Source organism: Panthera onca, chromosome E2 (genome assembly GCF_046562875.1).
Source record: "Panthera onca isolate mPanOnc1 chromosome E2, mPanOnc1 haplotype 2, whole genome shotgun sequence".
Lineage (NCBI taxonomy): Eukaryota > Metazoa > Chordata > Mammalia > Carnivora > Felidae > Panthera > Panthera onca.
Genome location: NC_138353.1, coordinates 6,615,400 through 6,640,664, shown reverse-complemented (window position 1 = coordinate 6,640,664; position 25,265 = coordinate 6,615,400). Strand labels below are relative to the sequence as shown.

Sequence of the window (25,265 nt, the reverse complement as noted above, 5' to 3'; positions counted from 1 at the left end):
ACATGACCTCCTCCACAGATCGCAGCCCAAGAAAGGCAGGGCGGTCCTTAATCTGTCTGCCACAGTTTTCCAAGAGGTACACTTAACAGCTAGACCCCTGGCAGCAGCCCAGGAATCTGACCTGTGACCGACCGATGAAGGAAACAACTGCCTCTGATTTCGGATCTGCAGAGCTGGCATTGAGACTAACCAGACCCAGTGGCCCAGGGGACACTGTTAGGGTGCAGCCTACCTAAACCATCAGTGAACAAGGATATACATTTAGGGCAGTCTTAGAATTGAAACTTCCTAGTGCCGGTGACTTTGGCTACACCATGGAAAGTTTAAACTTTCCTCTAAAGGGATAGGTCCCACGGATTCTTCTCAAGCTGACATGTTGCTGGGACCCATCTGTCTTCATTTGTGAATATGCACTTTCCAGGGGACATGGAATTTTGGTGCCCTTCTTTCCTTGTCAGAAATGGAGTCCATGTGGACACTTTCCAAAATTGGTTTTTAAGAGTGAGTTTTGAGGAGAGCTCACTAAAAAGCTAATCACTACCTAAAAAAAAAAAAAAAAGTACATCGTGTAGTTGTGTTGTGGAGGCACCAAATTCATATACCGGTGGGGCTTCTAGGTGGGCTCTGCCTCCCTTTGGCAGAGGTTCCAAATGACAGACTCATTACTCACAGAGACTTGTGCCATCTCCCAAACTCCAGGAGTGCAGGAGGGGCTAGACCCCCTTTTATGTGATGGGAAGCCAGCGACACAAGGATTTTTTTCCTTTACTCCTGGACGGATTAAGCACTGTGAACCTGTCCATAGATTTTCACTTTAATTTTCACTGGAAAATAGGACTCTCAATTTGGTGGGGTTATAACAGCCACACATATTGGCATAAGACAAGGTGATTGAGACTGAAGCCTCTAACTTGCCAACGGAGAGCACATCATGTATATAATGAAACTTTATTTGGTGATCATGTCTCCTCTGACTCCTCTCTGCTGTGACAATTTATCGGATTTTCCTCATTTTTGACGATCATAATAAAGACAAACCTTGAAGTATATGTTACCTGATATGTAATTGCTGTGCTACATTGTTAAAGTGTTTTAAATTCCATACAGTATTTTTCACTTTTCTACTTCAATTCTTATTTTCAATGTTATTCTTATTTTTGACTATTCTTATTTTCGATTTCAATTCCTGTAGGTCTTGAAAAACCTCTTACAAACAAGCATACATTTGACCCCTTTCCTTTGGAAGTTGTACCGTTAGTGTTTGTTGGTTTTTCAACCTAGAAATTTCAGCATGATTTGAAAAACTAATCAGTCTTTTTGGCTAGTACATTAAACTGTTTCTTGACAGTGTAAGGACAGTATGCATAAATCTCACAAGAGCCCATGATTTTATTGTTGATATATGTTTTTAAATACCTACAGCCCTTTAATACGGTACAGAGATCAACGACACTATGCCCACTGATCACATTTCTGCATGCAGCGCAGACATCAATGCACAGAATATCATCAGACCCCCAGAAGCCCCCATCTGCTGTCCCTCTCAGTCACCACTCGTAGGGTAAACACTGCTGGGACCCCTACCAGCATAGGTTATTTTTGCCTGTTTGGTATTTTATATAGTAGAATAATAGAGCATGAACTCTTTTGTATTTGACTTTTTTCATTTCTTATGTTGTTTGGGAATTTATCCTTCCATATTATTCATCCCCTGGCATTGCTGTATAGGATTCCATTTTAGGAATATCAAACAACTAATCATTCCACTGTTACCAGGAGTGAATCTAGAGAAACGAGATTTAAGGAAGAGATTTCTGAATGGGTTCTTGAGTAGAAACCAAAGAATTAGATTTCAAATCCCTTTAGATTTAAAAATGCAAAAGAGAGCACTGATAACCTATCACGGAATATCTTCCCTCAACACTCCTAATCAGCTACTTAAAAAAAAAAAGTATCTGGGTGAACATGTGTTTGATACTTGCAAAGAATTTTGGAAAACTAATAAACATGATAACATTGGCTGGTTGCTCTTAATGTTGCTGGACAAAGAGGTCAAACAAAAGGCTGACCTTGGGAGTTTGAGGTTCCAGCTGAAGCTCCGTGTAAATAAATGACCCCAAGGCCTGTATGTGCCCTGAAGGAGACCCAAGCGTTTCCTTCCAGACCCCATCTTGCCAACGTGCCCAGGTCATCTTAACATAATAGAGAAAAATCCACTTTTTCCTGATCACAACACATGTCTGCTTACATTGTGAACACTCACTTGACGGTCTTCAAATATCAGTGGAAACCGTTTTTCGTTTTTGTACTTTCCTTTGCCCCGATGCTCTTTATCCTGGCCATTTCCTCATGAAAATATGGTAAACATGGTGATCTGCCTTCGTAACATCATGTTTCAAATGAATCAGTGCCCTCTCTCTAAGGGTGTGACTTACCTACAAAAGTCCTAACTGGCTCCCAGAGACACTACTGCCCAAGAATGGATTTTTCCTCCAGCTCCACCCAGGCTATTCATTATTTACTGGGGACATTATATTCAGTTGAAGGCATGACAAGGCCACATGCTAAGCCATATTCGTATAACTTTTCCCCAAATTTCATGCCAGGTGCATTTCTTGGAAATTTATTGCATTAGATTGAAAGCCACACACTGGAAGACTTCTCTGGAATATACAGATTGTTTCCAACCAGGCATTTATTACTGCATATAAATTCTGAACTCCTCTACTGAAAGTATTAGGAAAACTTCAATTATATAAGTATTTACAAGACAAATATATTTCATTACAATGTTATTATGATTTATTGTTTATTTTGAAGAAATGCTCGGCATGTCCTATTTATCATTCCCTTTTGACTCGTAGTGTTATTTAGAACACTGAAGGGGGTGAATTAATTGGCAACTACGTTATACAAATACACACAGTTAACATATTTCTCCTAAGATGAGGGGATTTTATTATTTAAAAAAAAGTTTAAGTTTATTTGAGAGAGACAGAATTTTTATTTGAAAGAGAGAGAGTCTTAAGCAGGCTCCATGCTGATTCCACGACCCTGGTGTCATGACCTGAGCTAAAATCAAGAGTGAGATGCTCAGTGGACTGAACCACCCAGGCGCCCTGGATGAGGGGATTTTATATTCCTTGTCCATGCAAAGCACAGCCTGGGTACCCTGGAGTCATGGCTCATGAGCAGAAAGGGGCTGACAGTTGGGAAACATACAGACACAAATGCAGTGACATTCATGATGATCCAGCTGGGATTTTCAAAAAAAGCCACAACATCTTGAAAGATGGAGGAGAGGGTGTAAAAACAGGCAAAGCTGCTCATCAGAAGAAGGATGATTTTGGTGGCTCTAGACTCATGGGAGGATCTGGAAGAGGCGTTGGTTCTTCGAATATGTTGGACCTGCTGCTTGTGCCTGTACAGGATGAAAACCATGGAGCTGCTGGCCCAGAGCATGAGCCCCAGACATAACACATCGGGGAATGATAACAACAGTCCATACAGTGAGTCACTAGCTTTGTCATGACGAACCGAAGAACAGTATCCAAAATGCTTTTTGTTTGTGGTGTTCTTATCACTCAATGTGCTCGTTAAGTAGATAGGAAAAATGATATTCACCAGCATTTGCAGGACCCAACACAGGAAAATCGAGGGGAAAATGTATTTGGGCCCTTTAACTTTAAGCTCTGCCCACTTGGAGTTCCCAGGGCTGATGGTGATGGCCTGGTAGACGCTCAAGATGCAGATGCTACCAATGGACACTCCCCTCCCCACTCTGTGAAGAAAGAGAAGAAGTTTGCATCCAGTGTCACTGAGGAAATGTTTCCGCCCAAATGCTGCCATGGTCTGGGGGACTCCTTTACAGAGTAGGGCTAAGAAGTTGGCTCCAATCAGGTGCTTATGAATGAAATCTGTGGACCTCCACCTGTACTCAGTGAAGGAAAGGATGATATAATGACAAAGAAGTGAGAAATTGCCCAGGATTCCAACGGTAGTCTGTGTGAAGAAGATCAGACCGATGGCCAGATCCCTTGTGACCATTGTCTCTGGTCCCAGTCACTGACAGTTGCCTTCTGGGCTAGAACTTCCTGCATGGAAATATGAGACATGCGCAACATGTATCACGTCAGCTGAAGTCCACTATGTTCTGCTTTCCATTCCTTGCCCCTTGGATACGCCTACTTGAGGTCTTCTTTTCACAGCAGCTTCTGAGGGCTGAATGTAGAACTTTTCAAGAGCCCTTATAATGTAAAATCACTCCTGTGAAGGCACTCACGTGAGAACTTCTTCATGCTCCACACATCTATGAGGTCGGCATTACTGTGGCTGTAATTAAAAGATGAACAGAACAGACACACAGAGAGGTTAAGGATCTGTCCAAATCTGCTCCTTCAGGCTGTCATATTGGTCTGCTAGACAGCTAGTTAGCTGTGTCCATCTAATAATCCAGGTCTATAGTTACTTTTGACTTGACCCCTTGTAGTTGATTTTCGAGTGGCGGTATTATATAATTTTCATTACAACAAGTTCCCATATACTTGTCAAGATTTATTTGATGGAACACTATCAATTCTGGGTCAAGCCTTAAATATCTTAGTGAATGTCATGCACTGCAGGCAGTAGTTTACTGCAGGAACCTGTCCCGTAACTAGTTACATGTAGTGGATGTAAGAGGAGGTTGATACTACGATGGCAGAAGAAAGACTAATTTGATTTTATGTCAAGAACCCAAGTGTAATGGCAGCAATCACAGGAATTGTTGAATGATCACATGTGATGCCATAAACTTTGGAACATAAAACACTAATGCCTGATAAAATAGCGTAAGGCAGAAACCTAAATTATTAATTTCAGATGATACAATTTTTAGTACCTGAGTTAAGACTACTAAGAACTAAGATTTGTGAGTGATACTAGCATAAAAGATATTAGCGCAAAATGGCATTTGCAAGGTGTGTATTGTTATGTAGTTTATGAATCGAAGTACTAGGTTTGTGTGTTGATAGCAGAATAATTTTTAAATGGGTGGAAAGAAGATGATATGAACCTGAGAACTGCCACCCGGAACTAAAATTATGCCAACTGTTCCTTACCGGTTCACTTCCTAACTTTCAGAATGAATGTAGTTACACTGTAATCAACAGCTTATGGATGTTTTCAGTGGAGACTCAGTTACTGTCCCCAGTAATTGCATGGTACATCCAAAGATAGAGGAAACCTTTCAGTTCAAGCCATTATCATTTGGATACACTTTCTGCACAGGATCATATGATTCCTGTAAATTCATCATACTCTTTACTGCAAGCATGGAGGTGTTACAGATGCACCTCTAGTAACCCTGAAATTTTAGTCTATGAATCCTATAATGTAGACTGCACAACAAATTGATTTTACAACTCAGTCTGTAAGGACTTAAAAATCTCTGTGTATTATTACTTGCATTAAACGCCAAGAAATCACTATGAACAGAGATGGCATTTATTGCATCAGGAGCCGTCAGCGATTGGTGAAGGGCTAGGACCCCATCTCCTCTTAACTAGCTCAGCTCAAGCCTCAGAATTATTCCACCTTCCTGCATGGCTTTCACAATGAACCAGCTAATATAAAGAAGATTTCTGATATGATCACTCACCCAGACTCTTGATACAGACACTGCCTCTCAGACTGAAAGAGAAATCCTCACCGACTCCTTCCTGCTTCCAGGAGGGGCTCAGTGTGAAGGGCATGGCAGACAGTCCATGTGTGGGAGGGGGGCAGCCAGACCCTGTGATATAGCTTTGTGATCCTGTGAGGTCACCTCCCTCACAACTGCAATTATTTCATTTGTAGCCACACTGGGAGTACAGTCTTGGGAGCTGAAGATGTTTCTCAAAAATTTCCCCAGTTGTTAATTACAAAAAAAAAAATGGTTATGAGTTTCTAGTTAGAACTGTGTAAGGAGACTGAGTATTTGTGAGCAGCCTTTTCCCCACTTGATCCCTGTAGGTAGACAGCATGTCCTATGAAGGACATCAGGAAATACTGAGTACTGACATGTGAGGGATTAGTGGGGAAGGATGTGTATCTCCCTGGGTTCTTCACTTCCCAGGGAAGTTCCTCTCCTCAGAAACTAGTACTTTCCTAATCTTCAGACCACTGAACTAATAACCAATTAAGGTTATCTGTACATAAACAGAATGACACAAAAATACCTAGGAAGAACATGCAGGGATACAAGTAAAAGGAAGTCCGTGATGTAAATAAATTATTATTGAAATCACTTCACAATCGAAGTTAATGAATTTGGACTTGTTCGAATAATTCAGTGCCAATTCATATGAAAATTATGTAGGAAAATGTGCTTTCCCCACTACCTCACTCCCACTACCCTCGCTGGCCCCGACTGCCTGTGTCTCTTTCACCTCTTTCACAGTCTCCTCCAGGTTTCCTCTCCTAACATTCTGTATCTAGCTTGTATCGCACTGTCTTCCTCCAAGGCCCAACTGCCCCACATATAAATAATCTCCTTGCTCCTCTCCCACCATGATTTTAACCTCTTCGAGACATTGTCTCATGCGAATTCCACCAACTGCAGACCACTAAGAACTTCTGTACAAAGTGCCCATCCAATCACGTGGTGAAATCGAATCCCCAGTGTGATGGCATTTGGAGATGGGGCTTTGGGAGACGCATAAATCATGAGGATGAGCTCTCCTGAATAAGAACATTGACCTTGTAAAAATGACTCCACAGAGTTCACTAGCCCCTCCCACCAGGAGAGTACACAGCTATAGGACGGCCATCTATGAGCCAGAAGTGGGTGGGCACGGGAAATGGTAGTTCTTACAATCTCTCAGGTGACGGTAACAAGAAGCTAGCGTCGAGGACCAGGTAACCAAACGCTGCCTCTTAAAGTGTTATGTGTATGCGAATCTGCATTCCTGTTGAAACAGAGTCTACAGGAGAAACCTACTCTAAGAGATTGAGATACAGCTGCGGTCCCGCCGATGAATTACCATTTTCAACAGTCTCTGGTGGTGCTGCTGCTTCTCTCCCCAGAACTCGCTTTCCACAGCATCCCCCACCCAATCCCCCTTTCGGTAGCTCTAGAGAGAGCAAGCAGAGCACACCTGATCCTCTTACTCGCTAACGTCCCATCTCAACACAGATGCTGTGGGTTCCTCACATGTAGCAAATGAAGAGGAAGGAACAGAACCAGCACAGGTGATTCCCGTGGGGACGGAGCGGCTGCTAGAGGGAAAGTCTGAGGACCCTCCAGGGAAGCCTGAGCGCGCAGTTGCACGTGGCAGGTCCTAGGTGGGGGTTGGCCTTCTTGGGCGGCCTCTGCGCAGGCGCGAGCTCGGGGATGGGCGTGTGGGCGTGGCTACGGCCTCGTTGCGCCTGCGCGCATGTCCCGCAGGGTCAGGTGACCGTTGAGCTCCCGCAGACGCTCTTGGCCCTTCCAGGTGAGAAACTGGTTTAGAGCTGCGGCTTCTCCTCCTGGAAGGTTAGTTCTCAGGGAGTGTGGGCTGGCGGTGGCCTGGGGGTGCTTGCGGGCCCCGGGGAGGGACGGGACCGCGTGCTGAGGGCAGCTCGGCTCTGGGCTCACGGCTGCCCGGAGCCTGCCCGTGACAGGCGGGTGTCAGGGTCGCGTGAGAGGCACAGATTCGCACTAGAGTCTGGTGGCGCTTTTATCCGTGTGTCTTCGGTGACGGTCCCAGTACCCGGTGCTGCCCTCGAGGGCGTCTAGGTTGGAATGGAGGAAGGATTTGGGTTCCCGGGTGGGGGTGGGGTTGAGGGGAGTTGCGATGTTCGGCCTTCGGTGCGCACGCACGAGGTCCTGGGCTGCAAGGGAGTGGAATGAGCGGGTTCCAGGACCCACCTGGAGAGGCGAGAGCGCGTGTTAGTGCCAAGATGGGTTTTGTGCTTCCATTTGTGGCTGCAGGTAGAGCGGACTATGAGCCCTGGTCTGTGAGCTTGGGTTGAAATGATGTTGTGGCGGTGGTCGAGGGGTCCAGATGTTGGGGGATCGGGTGTGGACTGGAGGTCCTGAGCGTGACGGGGGCAGGATGGGCCGGAGACTTGGGCATAATGCGAGGTGGGTGAGGACCAGCATTGTTGGGAGGCCTCGTCGACTGCGGTCTGGTTGTGTGCGGGGCTGAGCCAGCCCGGTGTCCAGGCGCCGGCGCAAGTGTGGGCCGAGCGCCGAGCACGCCGCTTCTAGCACTCGTGATCCACGTGGCAAGTCCAAGCGCTCAGGCCCAGACGCTGCCGGGGGAGAGCCGAGCTGCCAGCCACGTGCAGAGGCCGGACCTCCAGGGCCTCCACGCGGCCACGTCGCTTGACTCGTGTCTTCACCTGGACCCGCGTGCTTCTGGAGGAGTGGCGCGATGTCCCGGCATAAGTCTTGAAAATTGCACTCCACGTTGCCCGCCGATTCTTCTCACGGTCGGATTTGTCTCAGAGATTCTCGCAGCGCACTCGTGAAGGTATTTTCATCACAGATTTGTTTGAAAACGAACAAGTGGAAGTATTTTAAACGGGCAACGATAGATGTTTGAATTATGTGTGTAAGGGACTGAAGCCTTTGGAACTGTTACCTTAAATGTATATTTGATGACATACAAAGATATCTTTAACCCATATAAATAAAAGCGGTTATAACACAGCCTTTAGAAAGTGTCAGCTTATTGTCACCTTTTGAGTGCAATATATGCGTCCTAGGGGTGTCAGGTATGGAAAATAACGTGTGAAGGTTATCGTATATTCACATCACAAGTTTGAGCGTGCATTTCACTCTGTTATAGGGCCACAGGCATTTTTTTTTAAATTTAGTGATAGTTTCTCGTGTTAATAAAGTGTATTGGTTAAGATAAAATTGTAAAATAATCATTTCAGTTTTCCCATGTATTTTTTTAAAGATTTGTTTACTTTTTAAAGTTTGTTTATTTAAGGAATCTCCACACCGAATGTGGAGCTCAAACTCACAAGCTAGAGATCAAGAATCACATGATCTATAGGCTGAGCCAGCCAGGAGCCCTAGTTTTTTCCCATATTTTTTAAGAACATTTAATCTGTTCACAATGTTACATGTAGTAATGTGTTTCATTGTGTACAAAGCATTACAATGAAATCATATCTAGAAAAATAAGGCAAGTTGAATATTTAGGTTATAAGATTAACATAATTTAATGCCTCTGTACCAAAAGTTTTCATTAAGTGATTTTTTGTTAGAATTGCTTAACACCTCTCTAACACTGATCCGTAACTAGGGTAATTTTCCTGTGGTTTCCCCCCCATCCCCTGCCCGGCCCAAGATCATGTGGCAGTGTTTAGTGACCTTTACGTTTGGGGAGGAGTGAGGTGCGGGTTGCTTCTGGCACATAGTGGAGTGGGAGATATAGACACATATCCTGCTATGTACAGGACAACTCCCACCACGGAGAGGTATCTAGGTCACAGGTCAGTAGTGCCAAGGTTGGGAACACTGATCCAAAGGGTCTGATGATTTTTCTTCTATAAAATTCTCATTCGTTTGTATATTGGTGGATTTTGCACGGAAGTACATGCATTTGCTTTTTCAGAAATTGCAAAGAGTTCTATCTTTGGGGGAGGAAGACAGACGTGTGGAACTGTTGGAAGAAGGGATGAAACCTGTGAGGTTGAATTGCAGTTGGAAATTCCAATAGGAGATTCAGTTTTTATTTTTTTAATTAATTAAGTTTTTTTTTTTTAATTAATTAAGTTTTAATTTACATCCAAGTTAGCATATAGTGCAACAATGATTTCAGCAGTAGATTTCTTATTGCACCTTACCCACTTAGCCCATCCCGCCTCCCACAACCCCTCCAACAACCCTCTGTTTGTTCTCTATATTTAAGAGTCTCTTATGTTTTGTCGCCCTCCCTGTTTTTATATTATGTTTGCTTTCCTTCCCTTATGTTCATCTGTTTTGTATCCTAAGTTCCTCATATGAGTGAAGCCATATGAACTTTGTCTTTCTCTCACTGACTGATTTCATTTAACATAATACCCTCTAGTTCCATCCATGTAGTTGCAAAAGGCAAGATTTCATTATTTGTGATTGCCGAGTAATACTCCGTTGTATACATAAACACCACATCTTCTTTGTCCATTCAACTGTCAATGGACATCTGGACTCTTCCCATACTTTGGCTCTTGTCGATAGCACTGCTATAAACATAGGGGTGCATGTGCCCCTTTGAAACAGCATACCTGTATCCCTTGGATATATTCCTAGTAGTGCAATTGCACGGTCATAGGGTAGTTCTGTTTTTGATTTTTTGAAGAACCCCCATACTGTTTTCCAGAGTGGCTGCACCAGTTTGCATTTCCACCAGCAGTGCCAAAGAGATCCTCTTTCTCCGCATCCTTGCCAACATCTGTTGTTGCCTGAGTTGTTAATGTTAGCCATTCTGACAGGTGTAAGGTGGTATCTCATTGTGGTTTTGACCTGTATTTCCCTGATGATGAGTGATGTGGAGCATTTTTTCATGTGTCGGTTGGCCATCTGGATGTCTTCCTTGGAGAAGTGTCTATTCATGTCTTTTGCCCATTTCTTCACTGGATTATTTGTTGTTTGGGTGTTGAGTTTGGTAAGTTCTTTTTAGATTTTGGATACTAACCCTTTATCTGATATGTCGTTTGCAAATATCTTCTCCCATTCTGTCAGTTGCCTTTTAGTTTTGCTGATTGTTTCCTTTGCTGTGCAGAAGGTTTTTATTTGATGAGGTCCCAGTAGTTCATTTTTGCTTTTGCTTCCCTTGCCTCTGGAGACGTGTTGTGTAAGAAGTTGCTGCGGCCAAGATCAAAGAGGTTTTTGCCTGCTTTCTGCTCGAGGATTTTGATGGCTTCCTGTCTTACATTGAGGTCTTTCCTCCATTTTGAGTTTCTTTTTGTGTATGGTGTAAGAAAGTGGTCCAGGTTCATTCTTCTGCATGTCGCTGTCCAGTGTTCCCAGCACCACTTGCTGAAGAGACTGTCTTTATTCCATTGGATATTCTTTCCTGCTGTGTCAAAGATTAGTTGGCCATACGTTTGTGGGTCCATTTCTGGGTTCTCTATTCTGTTCCATTGATCTGAGTGTCTGTTCTTGTGCCAGTACCATACTGTCTTGATGATTACAGCTTTGTAGTGTAGCTTAAAGTCTGGGATTGTGATGCCTCCTGCTTTGGTTTTCTTTTTCAAGATTGCTTTGGCTATTCGGGGTCTTTTCTGGTTCCATACAAATTTTAGGATTATTTGTTCTAGCTCTGTGAAGAATGCTGGTGTTATTTTGATAGAGATTGCATTGAATATATAGATTGCTTTGGGTAGTATTGATACTTTAATAATGTTTGTTCTTCCTCTCCAGGAGCATGGAATCTTCTTCCATGTTTTTGTGTCTTCAGTTTCTTTCATAAGCTTTCTATCGTTTTCAGTGTATATATTTTTCACCTCTTTGGTTAGATTTATTCCTAGGTATTTTATTGTTTTTGGTGCAACCGTAAATGGGGTCGATTCCTTGATTTCTCTTTCTGTTGCTTCATTGTTGGCGTAGAGGAATGCAACCAATTTCTGTGCATTGATTTTATATCCTGCCACTTTGCTGAATTCATGAATCAGTTCTAGCAGTGTTTTTTGGTGGAATCTTTAGGGTTTTCCATATAGAGTATCATGTCATCTGCAAAGAGTGAAAGTTTGAGCTCCTCCTGGCCTATTTGGATGCCTTGTATTTCTTTGTGTTGTCTGATTGTAGAGGCTAAGACTTCCAATACTATGTTGAATAACAGTGGTGAGAGTGGACATCCCTTTCTTGTTCCTGACCTTAGGTAGAAAGCTCTCAGTTTTTCCCCATTGAGGATGATATTAGCATTGGCTCGTTCATATATGGCTTTTATGATCTTGATTTATGATCCTTCTATCCCTGCTTTCTTGAGGGTTTTTATCAAGAAAGGGTGCTGTATTTTGTCAAATGCTTTCTCTGCATCTATTGAGAGGATCATATGGTTCTTGTCCTTCCTTTTATTGATGTGATGAATCACATTAATTGTTTTGCAGATATTGAACCAGCCCATCCTCCCAGGTATAAATCCCACTTGGTCATGGTGAATAATTTTTTTAATGTATTGTTGGAGCCAATTGGCTAATATCTTGTTGAGGATTTTTGCATCCTTGTTCATCAGGGAAATTGGTCTGTCATTCCTCTTTTTAGTGGGGTTGCTGTCTGGTTTTGGAATCAAGGTAATGCTGGCTTCATAGAAATGAGTTTGAAAGTTTTCCTTTCGTTTCTATTTTTTTGGAACAGCTTCAAGAGAATAGGTGTTAACTCTTCTTAAATGTTTGGTAGAATTCCCCTGGAAAGCCATCTGGCCCTGCACTCTTGTTTTGCGGAAGGTTTTTTTTTTTTTTAATTATAAAATTTTTTTTTAACGTTTATTCATTTTTTTGATATGGAGAGAAGGAGCGTGAGCAGGGGAGGGGCAGAGAGAGAGAGGAAGACTCAGAATCTGAAGCAGGCTCCAGGCTCTGAACTGACAGCATGGAGCCCAACGCAGGGCTAGAACTCACGGACTGTGAGATCATGACCTGAGCTGAAGTCGGATGCTCAACAGACTGAGCCACCCAGGCACCCCTTGGGGAAGGTTTTTGATTACTAGTTTGATTTCCTTACTGGTTATGGGTTTGTTTAAAGTTTCTATTCCTGTTTCAATTTTGGTAGTGTATATGTTTCTAGGAATTTGTCCATTTTTTCCAGATTGCCTATTTTATTGGCATATAATTGCTCATAATATTCTCTTATTGTTTTTATTTCTGTTGTGTTGGTTGTGATCTCTCCTCTTTCATTCTTGATTTTATTTATTTGGGTCCTTTCCTTTTTCTTTTTGATCAAACTGGCTAGTGGTTTATCAGTTGTGTCAATTCTTTCAAAGAACCAGCTTCTGGTTTCATTGATCTATTCTGTGTTTTTTTTTTTTGTTTCGATCGCATTAATTTCTGCTCTAATCTTTATTGTTTCCTGACTTCTGCTGGTTTTTGGTTTTATTTGCTGTTCTTTTTCCAGCTCTTGAAGGTGTAAGGTTGGGTTGTGTATCTGAGATCTTTCTTCCTTCTTTAGGAAGGCCTGGGTTGCTGTATACTTTCGTCTTATGACCTCCTTTGCTGCATCCCCGAGGTTTTGGGTTGGGGTGTTATCATTTTCATTGACTTCTATATTCTTTTTAATTTCCTCTTTAACTGCTTCCGTAGCCCACTCATTCTTTGGGAGGATGTTCTTTAGTCTCCAAGTATTGGTTACCTTTCCAAATGTTTTCTTGTGGTTGGTTTCAAGTTTCATAGCATTGTGGTCTGAAAATATGCACGGTATGATCTCGATCTTTTTGTACTTTCTGAGGGCTGATTTGTGTCCCAGTATGTGGTCTATTCTGGAGAACGTTCCATGTGCACTGGAGAAGAATGTATATTCTGCTGCTTTAGGATGAAATGTTCTGAATATAAGTGTTAAGTCCATCTGGTCCAGTGTGTCATTCATAGCCATTGTTTCCTTGTTGATTTTGCAATTAGATGATCTGTCCATTGCTGTGAGTGGGGTGTTGAAGTCTCTTAATGTGATGGTATTACTATCAATGAGTTTCTTTATGTTTGTGATTAATTGATTTATATATTTCGGTGCTTTCACGTTTGGTGCATAAATGTTTACAATTGTTAAATCTTCTTGGTGGATAGACCCCTTAATTATGATATAATGCCCTTCTTCATCTCTTGATACAGTTTCTATTTTAAAGTGTAGATTGTCTGATATAAGTACGCCTGCTCCGGCTTTCTTTTGTTGACCATTAGCATGATAGATGGTTCTCCATCTCCTTACTTTCAATCTGAAGGTGTCTTTAGGTCTAAAGACACAAAAGGACTTAGGTCTAAAGTGGGTCCCTTGTAAACAGCATATAGATGGATCTTGTTTTCTTATGCATTCTGTTACCCTGTATCTTTTGATTGGAGCATTGAGTCCATTGATATTAGAGTGAGTACTGAAAGATATGAATTTATTGCCATTATGTTGCTTGTAGCGTTGGAGTTTCTGGTGGTGTTCTCTGGTCCTTTCTAGTCTTTGTTGCTTTTGGTATTTAATTAAATTAATTAATTTCATCTTTTTTCCCCATCACAGAGTCCCCCTTAAAATTTCTTGCAGGGCTGGTTTAGTGGTCACAGACTCCTTTCATTTTTGTTTGTCTCGGAAACTTTTTATCTCTCCTTCTATTTGGAATGACAACCTTGCTGGGTAGAGAATTCTTGGCTGCATGTTTTTCTGATTCAGCACACTGAATATATCCTGCCACTCCTTTCTGGCCTGCCATGTTTCTGTGGATAGGTGTGCTGCAAACCTGATCTGTCTTCCCTTGTAGGTTAAGGACTTTTTTTCCCTTGCTGCTTTCCTGATTCTCTCCTTGCCTAAGTATTTTGTGAATTTGACTATGATATGCCTTGTCGATGGTCGGTTTTTGTTGAATCTAATGGGAGTCCTCTGTGCTTCCTGGATTTTGATGTCTGTGTCTTTCCCCAGATTAGGAAAGTTTTCAGCTATGGTTTGCTCACATAACCCTTCTACCCGTATTTCTCTCTCTTCTTCTTCTGGGACCCCTGTGATTCTGATGTTCCTTTTTATTGAGACACTGATTTCTCTAATCTTAAATTGTGCTCTTTTGCCTTAATCTCCCTCTTTTTCTCTGCTTCGTTATTCTCCATGAGTTTGTCCTCTGTATCACTGATTCTCTGTTCTGCCTCATCCATCCTTGCCACCACAGCATCCGTTCGTGATTGCAGCTCAGTTATAGCACTTTTTATTATTTCATCCTGACTAGTTTTTACTTTTTTTTTTTTTTATCTCCACAGAAAGGGATTCTAATCTATTTTCGACCGCAGCTAGTATTCTTATTGTCATGATTGTAAATTCTGGTTCAGACATCTTGCTCGTATCTGTGTTGGTTAAGTCTCTGGCTGTCGTTTCTTCCTGCTCTTTATTTTGTGGTGAATTCCTTTGTTTCATCATTTTGAAGGGAGAAGAGAAATCAATGAGGTTAAAAAATTAAAATTAAAAAAATTAAAATTAAAAAATATTACATTAAAAAAATTAAACACACACACACACCCACACAAATTGAATGAATGATGCTAGATCCTAGGTGTGTTTTGGTCTGGGTGTTTAAGTTGCTTGATGGATTAGAGAAAAAAGGAGAAAGAAGAAACAAGAAATTGTTTGAAAATTTGAAAAAATGATTACACTGAAGTGGACTAAAATGAAATGATGTAAGTAAACTAGAATTTGAAACAATTTACACAAAAGTGAAAAATATAGTTGAAAAAAATTTAAAATATTTTTAATAAAAATTACAAATGAAATCTTTCTCTTTCTGTATTCAAGAAAAAAGAAACAAAAAAGAGAAGATAATAAAGGAAATCGTTTTATAATTTGAAGAAATGAATATAGTGAAGTAGAGTAAAATAAAATGATGGAATTAAATAGAATTTGAACAATTTACACAAAAGTAAAAAATATAGTAAAAAAAAAATAATATTTTTAATAAAAATTAAAAATAAAAATGAATTGTTTCTCCTATTGTAATCAAGAAAAAGGAAATGAAAAAGAGAAAAAAGAGAAAAGAAAAGGGAAAAAAAAAGAAAATTGAATAGATTGGCCTCCTAACAGACTGAAATACGATTGAAATTACTTCGTTTTTCCCCTAGAAGTCAGACTATGAAGTGCTTTATAGTCCATAAACTAAGCAGGTGTTGAGACTTCTGTTCTTGAAGAGTGATTTTGGCCCAGTTGGGCGGGGCTTAGTGTAATGGCTCCATTCTCCCCTAGTTGGCGCTGCCAGCCTGTTGGGGTGGATTGTTGTGGCGCTTGTATGTGGGTATGCGCATGTGCAGGAGCGGTGAAAATGGCGTCACCCAGCTACCCAGTTTCTAGTATTGGAACTCTCTTCTCCCTGATCAGCAGTCGCTCACCTGTCCTTTGTCTTCAGCTTTCATTCACTCCCCACTTTTATGCTGTCCCTGACCAAGCCCCAGGTAGTACCTCTCTCCTGAGTTTTGTCTCAGATGCGACTGCCTTCCCCGGCCCCCCACTTCTGAGGTACTGCGGCTTTGACTCATTGGAGGGTCTCACTGAGCCACGGCCGGGTGCCAGCCCCACCCAGGAAAGTTTGTGGGACTGTGCTGCTGCTGATGCCCAGAGACTGCAGCCAGGTGCCAGCCCACACCAGAAAAAGTTCACGAGATAGTGTAGCAGCAGCATTTCAGGGATTATGGAAAATCACAGCACACATCTGGCACCAGGCTTCACCCTTAATGACCTTGTTCAGCACCAGCGAATGCGACCATTGTCTGGGGTCTGCTGGGCCCAGGTGGCCTCACAGCCTCTACCAAGTGTCCTTCCAGCAGTGGAACCGCTTCTCCCTGTGTGGCCCAAGAATCTCCCGGGTCCCACTCTGCTCCTGGGGATTTGCCCTTCCCACCAGAGCACCACCAGGTATCGGGGACGCCAGGAATTGAGGACGCCTGTGAGACACACACACTCACTGCCAGTCCCTTAGTTGTCTGACATCAGTATTTACTGCTCCTTCCCTGTGAGCCCCTCTCTGCCATCAGGGATCGTGAAAAGTAAGAGCCCCTCCTAAAGCAGACAACAGTCTCTTCGGAGATACTCACAAACTTGTAATTGGATTTGGTAATTAGTCCTGGGAGAAAGTTTTTCAGAAGTATTGTCAGCTACCGAAGGCTGTGCTGTCATTGCCACCACGTGTGAAATGATAATTGCAGTTCTGACGGGAGGGGAGGTCACAGATCACAAAGCCTTATCTCTGGTCTGGCTGCCTCCCTCCCTCACACGTACTGGCTGCTGTGACCTTCACGCTGCGCCCCCATCCTTCAACGTGACGAGTCCAGTGAGTTCTTTCTCTGTCAGACGGAGAGGCAGCGCCTGTAAGGAAGGACGTGTGAGTAAGTGTTCGTGTCTGGAAAGGGATCCTGAGGGTCAGGACAGACCAGGGGAAGAGCTGAAGAGGGAGGTGGAGTAGTTCCTTGGGTGTGAGCTGAGAGTTTTCAGTGTCAGTAGAGGTGTGCTTACAATGCCTTCTGCTTATAATACAGAGAAGCGTAGAGCAGAAACAGTTTTCTAATCCTTTACAGAGATCGTGTAGATGAATCTGTTTTTAGAATTTTTTAAAAAATACGTTTATTTCTTTATTTTGAGAGAGACAGAGATAGCAGAGTGGGGTAGGGGCAGAGAGAGAGGGAGAGAGAATCCCTATCAGGCTCTGCACTGTCCGTGGGGATCCCAACATGGGGCTCAAACTCACAAAACCATGACATCATACCAGAGCAGGAACCGAGAGTCAGTTGGGGCAAAGTTCACTGTAATTATGGGACCAGACAAGAGGTACCTGGGGCATGTGAATCTTGGCTCATTCTCTCTGGTTTAATAATATTCTAGAAGAATCCCAGTCTCAGAACTAATATTCTAATGATTTTTAACTTACGTGACACACACAATTCCATATTCTTAGAACCATTTTACGTGTGTCTTGTATTTTACAATCTTGCCTTAGTGCTAATAGTTTCACTCAATGCACATTTTGTTAAATACCTCAGCATTTAAAACATAATCATCAATAACTGTTTCATCTTATAGTAGGATTTTATAAACCGTTGATTAGAGAACAAGGTACTATGATGTAATATTGTGTGTATGGAAGCCATGATTTTTGTTCTTACTGTGACAGGAAATGACTGTTTCTACTGCCAAAGTATTGTTAGCAAATACTGCATTTATGAAATCTAATGTGGGCACAGGGATGTGTCCTGCAGGATTAGCCTGTAATTCATGCCTCTGAACTTTATTATGATATTAAAACTTTATTTACATATGTTATTCACCTAAATAAAATATCCTTCATGAAAAATGTATGCTTTTTACACCAAACATATAAAATAAAATATAGTGTGAAATAAGATGGAAAAGTATAAATGCAAAATTAAATATGCGTCTGGACTATTTGAAGGCACAGCTGACGTGCATTGTTAGTGGAGCACAGAGGTTCAGACACTGTCTTCGCTCCAACGTGCCAGGTTCCAGTCTCCACTCGGCCCCTAACCAATGTGTGAACTTAGATTGCTTCCCTGTGTGCCTAGCTTGTCTTTATCTCTGCCATGGAAATAATGTTCGTGCCTCCATCATGCCTTTAGGAAAAGAAAAAAGATTCCATATGTATGGTAGTAGGCAGTGATTCATGCATTTTAAGTGGTATTTAAAGGTTATTTTTTGGGGGCGCCTGGGTGGCTCAGTCGGTTAAGCGGCCGACTTCGGCTCAGGTCATGATCTCGTGGTCCGTGAGTTCGAGCCCCGCGTCGGGCTCTGTGCTGACAGCTCAGCCTGGAGCCTGTTTCAGATTCTGTGTCTCCCTCTCTCTGACCCTCCCCCGTTCATGCTCTGTCTCTCCCTGTCTCAAAAATAAATAAAACGTTAAAAAAAAATAAAGATTATTTTTCCCCTGTGGGAGGCACCTTGACACAGTGAAACTGAAGTAAATATGTTTCCCAGAGATAATGTGTCTCAACTGATATGATACATGCAGTCGAAAAGACATGTTCCAGTGCAGGATACTCGGATTCTGAAGACCGGTATTACTCACTGGGATCTGTCAGAATGGACTCCAGGATTTGGCAATGAGAACAGTTTCCTCTTCATTGATGATGGTTGGAATCCTTGGCATTTTCTCCCTTCTTTACCATCATCTGTCTCTTCCTCTTCTACAGGGAATCCAGGTTGAGATCCTGAGATGTGATTGTTAGGCACCTGATTATACTTGCTTCTTGGTCATTTCCTTTTACAGGTGTCCCCAAGACATTGGCAGCCATGAGTTGAAACATTCTTCCATGCATTTCTGAGTGCACATCTGTTTTCTGTCCTCACAACGCTGGCAGAGTGTGTTCATTGGCACCAGCTGCCTCTTCGCCCCGAGACCTCCAGGTGGGTGGAGATTAGCTAAAGCCTCCCCAGGATATTGGGATTTCCATTGTCCTTTGCGGACCCTGTATGTGCTGGTAAATATCGTTACTCCTATGGCAGATATAGCAAGAAGGAACAAATATTTAGGATGCTGCTCTCCTGAATTTTTTTAAACCAAATCTCGGACTCATTGTAAGCACCATTATTATTCTGTGATGTTTCATCGTTGACCTCCAATCTGGACCTTTTGGTCCATAAGTTTTCTTTCTGTACGGACTCATTGAGCAAGCCAGACACAAGCAGAGAATCTTCTCAGCTCCCTGAAATTTTATTTTGATGGGTTGTATTTAAAAAACTAGAAGATGTACACGTTTTAATGATGCAACTCACTGGTATTTCACAAGTGACCACACCGGTGTGTGCAATTCCAAGATGAAGAAACAGGTGGTTGTCAGAATTCTGGGTATCTTCTTGTGTTCTCTCTAAGTCACTGTCCCCACGGGTATAGCTTTCTTGGCTATCTTTGTAGGATTGTGATGTTTGGGAATAGGTTCATAACTCTCCAAGATTGGAAAGATTAGATCACTTTTCCCATTTTGTACTTGATATAAATGGAGTCATACTGCCTGAATGTGTAATGATGACTTATTTGTCATGCCATATGACTTTTGAAAATTGATTTGTATTCTTGCGTAGTCTTGTTAGCATTTTAGATCTGCTGTAGAAGACTCCATGGTGTGACTATGAAAACATTCACCGATGGCTGGTCCTGTTAATGGGAAGTGGGTATTCCTGAGTTTGGACTACTATGAGTAACGAGTAGTGCTGGTATATAATTCTGTAACCAGTCTTTTAGGGATACCAGACACACTTTGTTGAGTATATTCATAGCTGTATATTTGTTGGGACATAGTATATCCAAGACAGCTAAAGTTTATACTACCACACAGTTTCCAAATTTTAATGTTTGCCAGTAGTTTCAAGATTCTTGGTTGATCCACAAGTTTGCAAAGACTTGTTGTTTCTCTCACTCTCCTTTTATTCTTTTTTTTAAAGTTTGTTTATTTTAGTAATCTCTGTACCCAATGATGTGTCTGAACTCACAACCCTGAGATCAAGAGTCTCATGGTCTTCCACCTGAGCCAACAAGGCACCCCTGTCCTCCTTGTTTTAGATTTTTATGTCGTGTTTGATGGCACCAGGCGGTAGTGTCATGGTTGAAATTATGTGACTACTATAGACATAGAACATTTTTACACCTGTATTATCTATTGAGTACCCTCTTATTTGAAGTTTCTGTTGGAACGGTTTGTCCATTGTTTATTCTCTTGTGTGGTCTTCAGGAATTCTTTCTGCTGGTTCCAAATTGTGTGTGTGTGGTGGGGATGTTTGGATGAGAACCACCCATTCATGTAATACAAAGTCATTTTACTGGCATGGTTAATGTGCCCTGTGCTGTTCAAGAAATAATATCGTGTTCTAAGGTATAGACATTTTTTTTTCTTTTTCAGGATGAATCCATTGTACCTTTAATATTTATGTAAGCAATCCAGTCAGACTTAATTCGTTTTAGGAAGTGATAGTGATCAAGTTTTCCTTTTTCCAATATAACTTGCACATTTCAGGTTGTTCTGAAAATGTTGCCTTGTGCTTTCTTTCCATTTGCTCTCACCTGTCATTGCTTCTCCAGGATAACAGCACTTCATCCTTCCTGCGGACTTTTCAGTTAAATAGACTGCAAATCTCTCCATCTCTTCCAATCACAGGAAGTCATGGCAATCAAATCGGAGCACTCGATTCATGTTATTTGTGGTGTAAAAAACCTTCAGTGAGGCTTCGCCCAGAGAAATGATTGTTGTTCATAACATAAAGGAAAACATGTATGATAGATTAGCTTCAGGGCATTTGACAGTAGGAATAATCTTCTTGTCACAGACGACAGTTGGAATTGTGGGCAATTTCGTTCTTCTTTATCATTACGTGTCCGTTTACCACACTGAACGCAGGCTGAGGTTCACCCGTTTGATTCTCATGCACTTGACTATAGCCAACTCCTTGGTCATTCTCTCTGAAGGAGTCCCCCAGACATTGGCAGCTTTGGGATTGAAAACTTTTTTCACTACATTTGCATGCAAACTTTTTTTGTACGTTCAGAGAGTGGGCAGGGGGTTGTCCATTAGCAGCACCTGCCTCTTGAGTGTCTTCCAGACCATCACGATCAGCCCGATGAACTCCTATTGGAAGGATCTTAAAGTCAAAGCCCCAAACTATGTTGGCTTCTCCATTTTCCTCTGCTGGAATCATTATGCATTTATAAATTTAGTGTTTCCTCTGTATGTGTTATATATGCCTAGCCAATGGAGCACCAAAAACATCACACAGGAAGGAGATTTGGGGTACTGTTTTACTATCCATCAGGAGGCAGTGACAGTCCTACTCTATGCAGTGTTGATAGTGGTCCCTGAGGTTTTATTTTCTGTTCTCATGATCTGGGCCAGTGGCTCCATGGTCTTCCTCCTGCACAGGCACAAGCAGCGGATCCAGCACATTCATAGCACTAATGTCTCCCCCAGATCCTCTGCTGAGTCCAGAGCCACTCAGAGCATCCTTGTCCTGGTGAGCACCTTTGTGTCTTTCCACTCCCTCTCCTCCATCTTTCATGTTAGTGTTGCTTATATTGATAATCCCAGTTTGTGGCTGGTGAACACCACTGTGGTGATCTCTGTGTGTTTTCCAACTGTCTGCCCCTTTTTCATTATGAGCCGAGACTATACTCTCCCCAGACGCTGCTTTTCCTGGATACAAAACACAAAATCCTGTAGTGTTCCTGGGGATATATAAAGTATGTTTGTGCACAATGTCGTTTTATATTCACTGCATTTGCTGAAAAAGTCCATAGAATACTTAAAAAAATTTTTTTTAATGTTTCATTTATTTTTGAGAGAGAAAGAACATGTGAGTGGGGACGGGGCAGAGAGAGAGAGACAGAATCCAAAGCAGGCTCCAGGCTCTGAGCTGTCAGCACAGAGCCCTATGTGGGCTCAAACTCATGAACCACGAGATCATGACCTGAGCTGAAGTTGGATGCTTTACCGACTGAGCCCCCAGGTGCCCCAAAGTCCATAGAAATTCTAAGAAGGAACCAGAGGAGTTTCAAAGGTGGACACTGATGCATGCCGACGTTTCATCAAATGGTTGAGTATGGGACATACGTGGACAAAGTGGCGATGAATGAAGCAGTTTTGTTTCATTGTGGTGCCTGGTATCCTGAAGATGGCAGTTTAATCAGTGCTGCTTAATGGAAAAAGCGGATTTGGTCTTGACTCCGGAGTGAGATGGAGTGGTTACCCAGGAGTGTACTCATGGGCATATCAGTCGGAGTGAGTACAATCGAGTAATGAGATCCTGGGATTTAGGACTTCAGCCTATCAATTCAGGGGGAAACAGGTTGGTTCATAGTATTCAGCCCTCAAGACCCCCCAAATTCATATCCTCACTGACAAAATACATTCACCCCTCCTCCCCGTTCCAGTAGCTCCAAAGTGTAAACTTATTTTGGAAGCAACTCTAAGTCCCAAATCTCATCTAAATATCACCTAAGTAGTGTGATTAAGACTTGAGATGTGATTCATCCTGTGAAAAACCTGTCTTCACCTATCAACCTATGAATGCAGACACATTCCCTGCTTCCTGAATACAGTGGTGGGATGGGGAGAGCATAGACAAGCATAGAGAAACTGGAAAGAAGAAATGTCACCTGTCCCCAGTAAGTAAAAAATCTAGGAGGGAAAATTCCCTTAGATTTCAAAGCCCAAGGGTGATGTTCTTTGTCTGGAAGTGTTGTCCTCCAGGCCTAGCGGGATGGTGTCCCTGCCGTGCAGCCCCACTAGAATGCCATTGTCCAGGGGGAGTCCTGTAAGATGAATGATCCTTAATACTCCGCCTCTCCCCCCCCCCCCCCCCGTATCTCCTGCTGTGTAAGGTGTTCCCTTCCCGGGCATCCAGGTGCCCCTCCTCCTCTACCTCAGAATGTTCCATGTCATTCCCTGTACTTCCGCTTTCTTGTGGCCATCCCATAGAATGATCCATGAGGAATGGGTTGGAGTTGGAGACATCAGCCTGAAGTCATGTTGACTCTGTATGGACACAAATCGCCCCCCACACACGTTTCTACCTATGTGCACACGAGCGGTTCAGCACACACACGTACTTTTTCTTGGTGTTTGAGCTGAGAGGGTGTGAACACAGTGACACCAGGAGCAGTGAGCATACCTAGTGTCCATGCCTTGGTCCCTGACACGGTTCCCCCACAGCAGCAGCCAGGGGCTGCCTGGAAAGACGGTGCAGCCTGGACTAGGACAGGGCGTGTATGAAATCAGCCTACAGAGCTGCGGTGCCATAAGTCAGGACATGCTAAACAACTCGGTTTCTAAAAATGGGCTATGTCAGAGGGACACGGGAGTCACCCGAAAGAGCTCCTCATGGTCAAACTGGAACACTTTCACTTCATTTTATTATTATATTTTAAAATGTTTATTTATTTTGAGAGAGAGAGAACACATGGGAGCGGGGGAGGGGCAGAGAAAGAGGGAGAAAGACACAATCCCACGCAGGCTCTGTCCTTTCACTGTAGAGATCCATGAAGTGCTCAATCTCATGAACAGTGAGATCATGACCTGAGCCAACATCAGGAGTCAGTTGCTTAACTGACTGAGCCACCCAGGTGCCCCTAACTCTTTGATTTTAAAAAAGAGTAGAAGAAGCAGTATTGGATTCTAACTCGGGGTATAAAACAAATGTGTATGAGTCTAAACTGATATGAAGAAATCTCACGATAAATAACAGAGAAATGAGATCTCCTTTTTAGAAGAATTTCACATAATTTATGTACAAACTTTATCCTTAAGAAGGCAGAACATAACATTCGTATCCTAAATGTCAGTCACACACAGTGACTTCTCTGCAAATAGTACAGTGTGAAAAGGGGTCGCATAGGTCTCACCGAGGAGTCCTCATACACATGACCTCATGCAGGGAATGTAGGTTGATGTCAACAGTGATAAGTCATATTGGTGGAATGTACCCTTGATATACTGTATTGGAAATGGCATATCATACCCTCGGTCCTCTTCCCTAAAACAGAACCCCACAATAATCATGAGAAATTTATCACATTCATCGCAACGGAGGGCCCTTCGGGATTCCCAACTAGTACTCCTCAAGTGTGTCAGGATGATCAAAAATGAGAAAAATCTGATAAATTGTCACAGCAAAGTGGAAACTCAGGAGAAATGAGCACTAAACAAGATTTAGTGTCTGGATGGTTTCTTGGAACAGAAAAAGGACATTAGGTAAAGATTCAGCAAATGCTCATAAAGTTTTTACTTTAGTTAAGAAAAATGCATTGATATTGGTTCATTAGTTATCACGAGTGTAGATACTGATGTAAGATATTAGTCCTCAATGAAATTGAGTATCTGTAGGAAATCTGTATCATCTTTGTATTTTTGCATCTAAAGCTGTTCTAAAATAGTTTATTAAAATAACAACAACAACACTGAAACACCACCACAGTTCTCAATACCTAATTGAGTGATCTCTTCGGCTTCGTTGTTCTGTGATGCCCTTGAGAATATGACCGACCAGGATGTTCTGTGGCTGCTCTTAAAGGGAAAGAAAGACACATTATCACAAGAAAGGGTCAGAGTAGCCCTTGGAGTTTGAAAATGTTTTCATGCAACCTCCTGGTTCCTCCATTATTCATTATCTTGGAGAAGCTGAGATGAGGTGTGCATTTCTGGGCAAGACATTCCATCGCTGGGATTTCTGATCAAGATGACAGAGGTTAGGGAGGTGGTGTTGGACTACTGGTTCATTTTTTGGAGCTAGTTTTTTCTGTAAGAGACTTACTGTGCCCAGAATGCAAATGCTCCAGAAAGTTTAGGATATGACACACGTTATTTTCAAGAGCACAGGTGGTGTAACTGGTGGCAGCTGACAGGTGGATTGAAAGTGTCAGCTGCGATGAGGCACCAGTGTTAATTGTGGGGCTGGGGGTGTCAGTGGTCCCACACACAGGTCCGGGCCTCATGAGTCATAAAAACGGAAGGGTCAACTTTTACCAGGAGTCACAAGTGTGCCAATCACAGATACCTCAGTGTCAGTCAGCAGCTTGATTCTGGGCAAACTGTGTAAAGAACAGGCCTCACCATGGGCATCTGAATGAGTAACCCAGACAAGTATTTCAGCACTGCAGTTGGTTTCCACGGGTCAC

At 42.5% G+C, this 25,265-nt stretch overlaps 2 protein-coding genes and 1 non-coding gene across 3 annotated transcripts in view; 2 read left to right on the top strand and 1 right to left on the bottom strand.

Moving 5' to 3' along the window:
• Positions 1 to 2,972: 2,972 nt before the first annotated feature.
• LOC132674556 (vomeronasal type-1 receptor 4-like) lies at positions 2,973 to 4,047 on the bottom strand. Its single transcript, XM_078438775.2, has one exon. It carries the CDS (start codon positions 4,045 to 4,047, stop codon positions 3,094 to 3,096), a length of 954 nt encoding a protein of 317 aa, XP_078294901.2. The 3' UTR covers positions 2,973 to 3,093.
• Positions 4,048 to 7,142: 3,095 nt separating this feature from the next.
• Positions 7,143 to 25,265, top strand: part of LOC132677092 (uncharacterized) — a 290,019-nt gene continuing 271,896 nt past the window's right edge. The window contains exons 1-2 of the transcript XR_014136183.1: positions 7,143 to 7,492; positions 18,876 to 19,012. This is a non-coding gene — a transcript (uncharacterized LOC132677092). The remainder of the gene's footprint in view (positions 7,493 to 18,875; positions 19,013 to 25,265) is intronic.
• LOC132675100 (vomeronasal type-1 receptor 4) lies at positions 19,660 to 22,858 on the top strand. The gene has a single exon (XM_060627533.3). It carries the CDS (start codon positions 20,840 to 20,842, stop codon positions 21,830 to 21,832), a length of 993 nt encoding a protein of 330 aa, XP_060483516.3. The 5' UTR covers positions 19,660 to 20,839; the 3' UTR covers positions 21,833 to 22,858.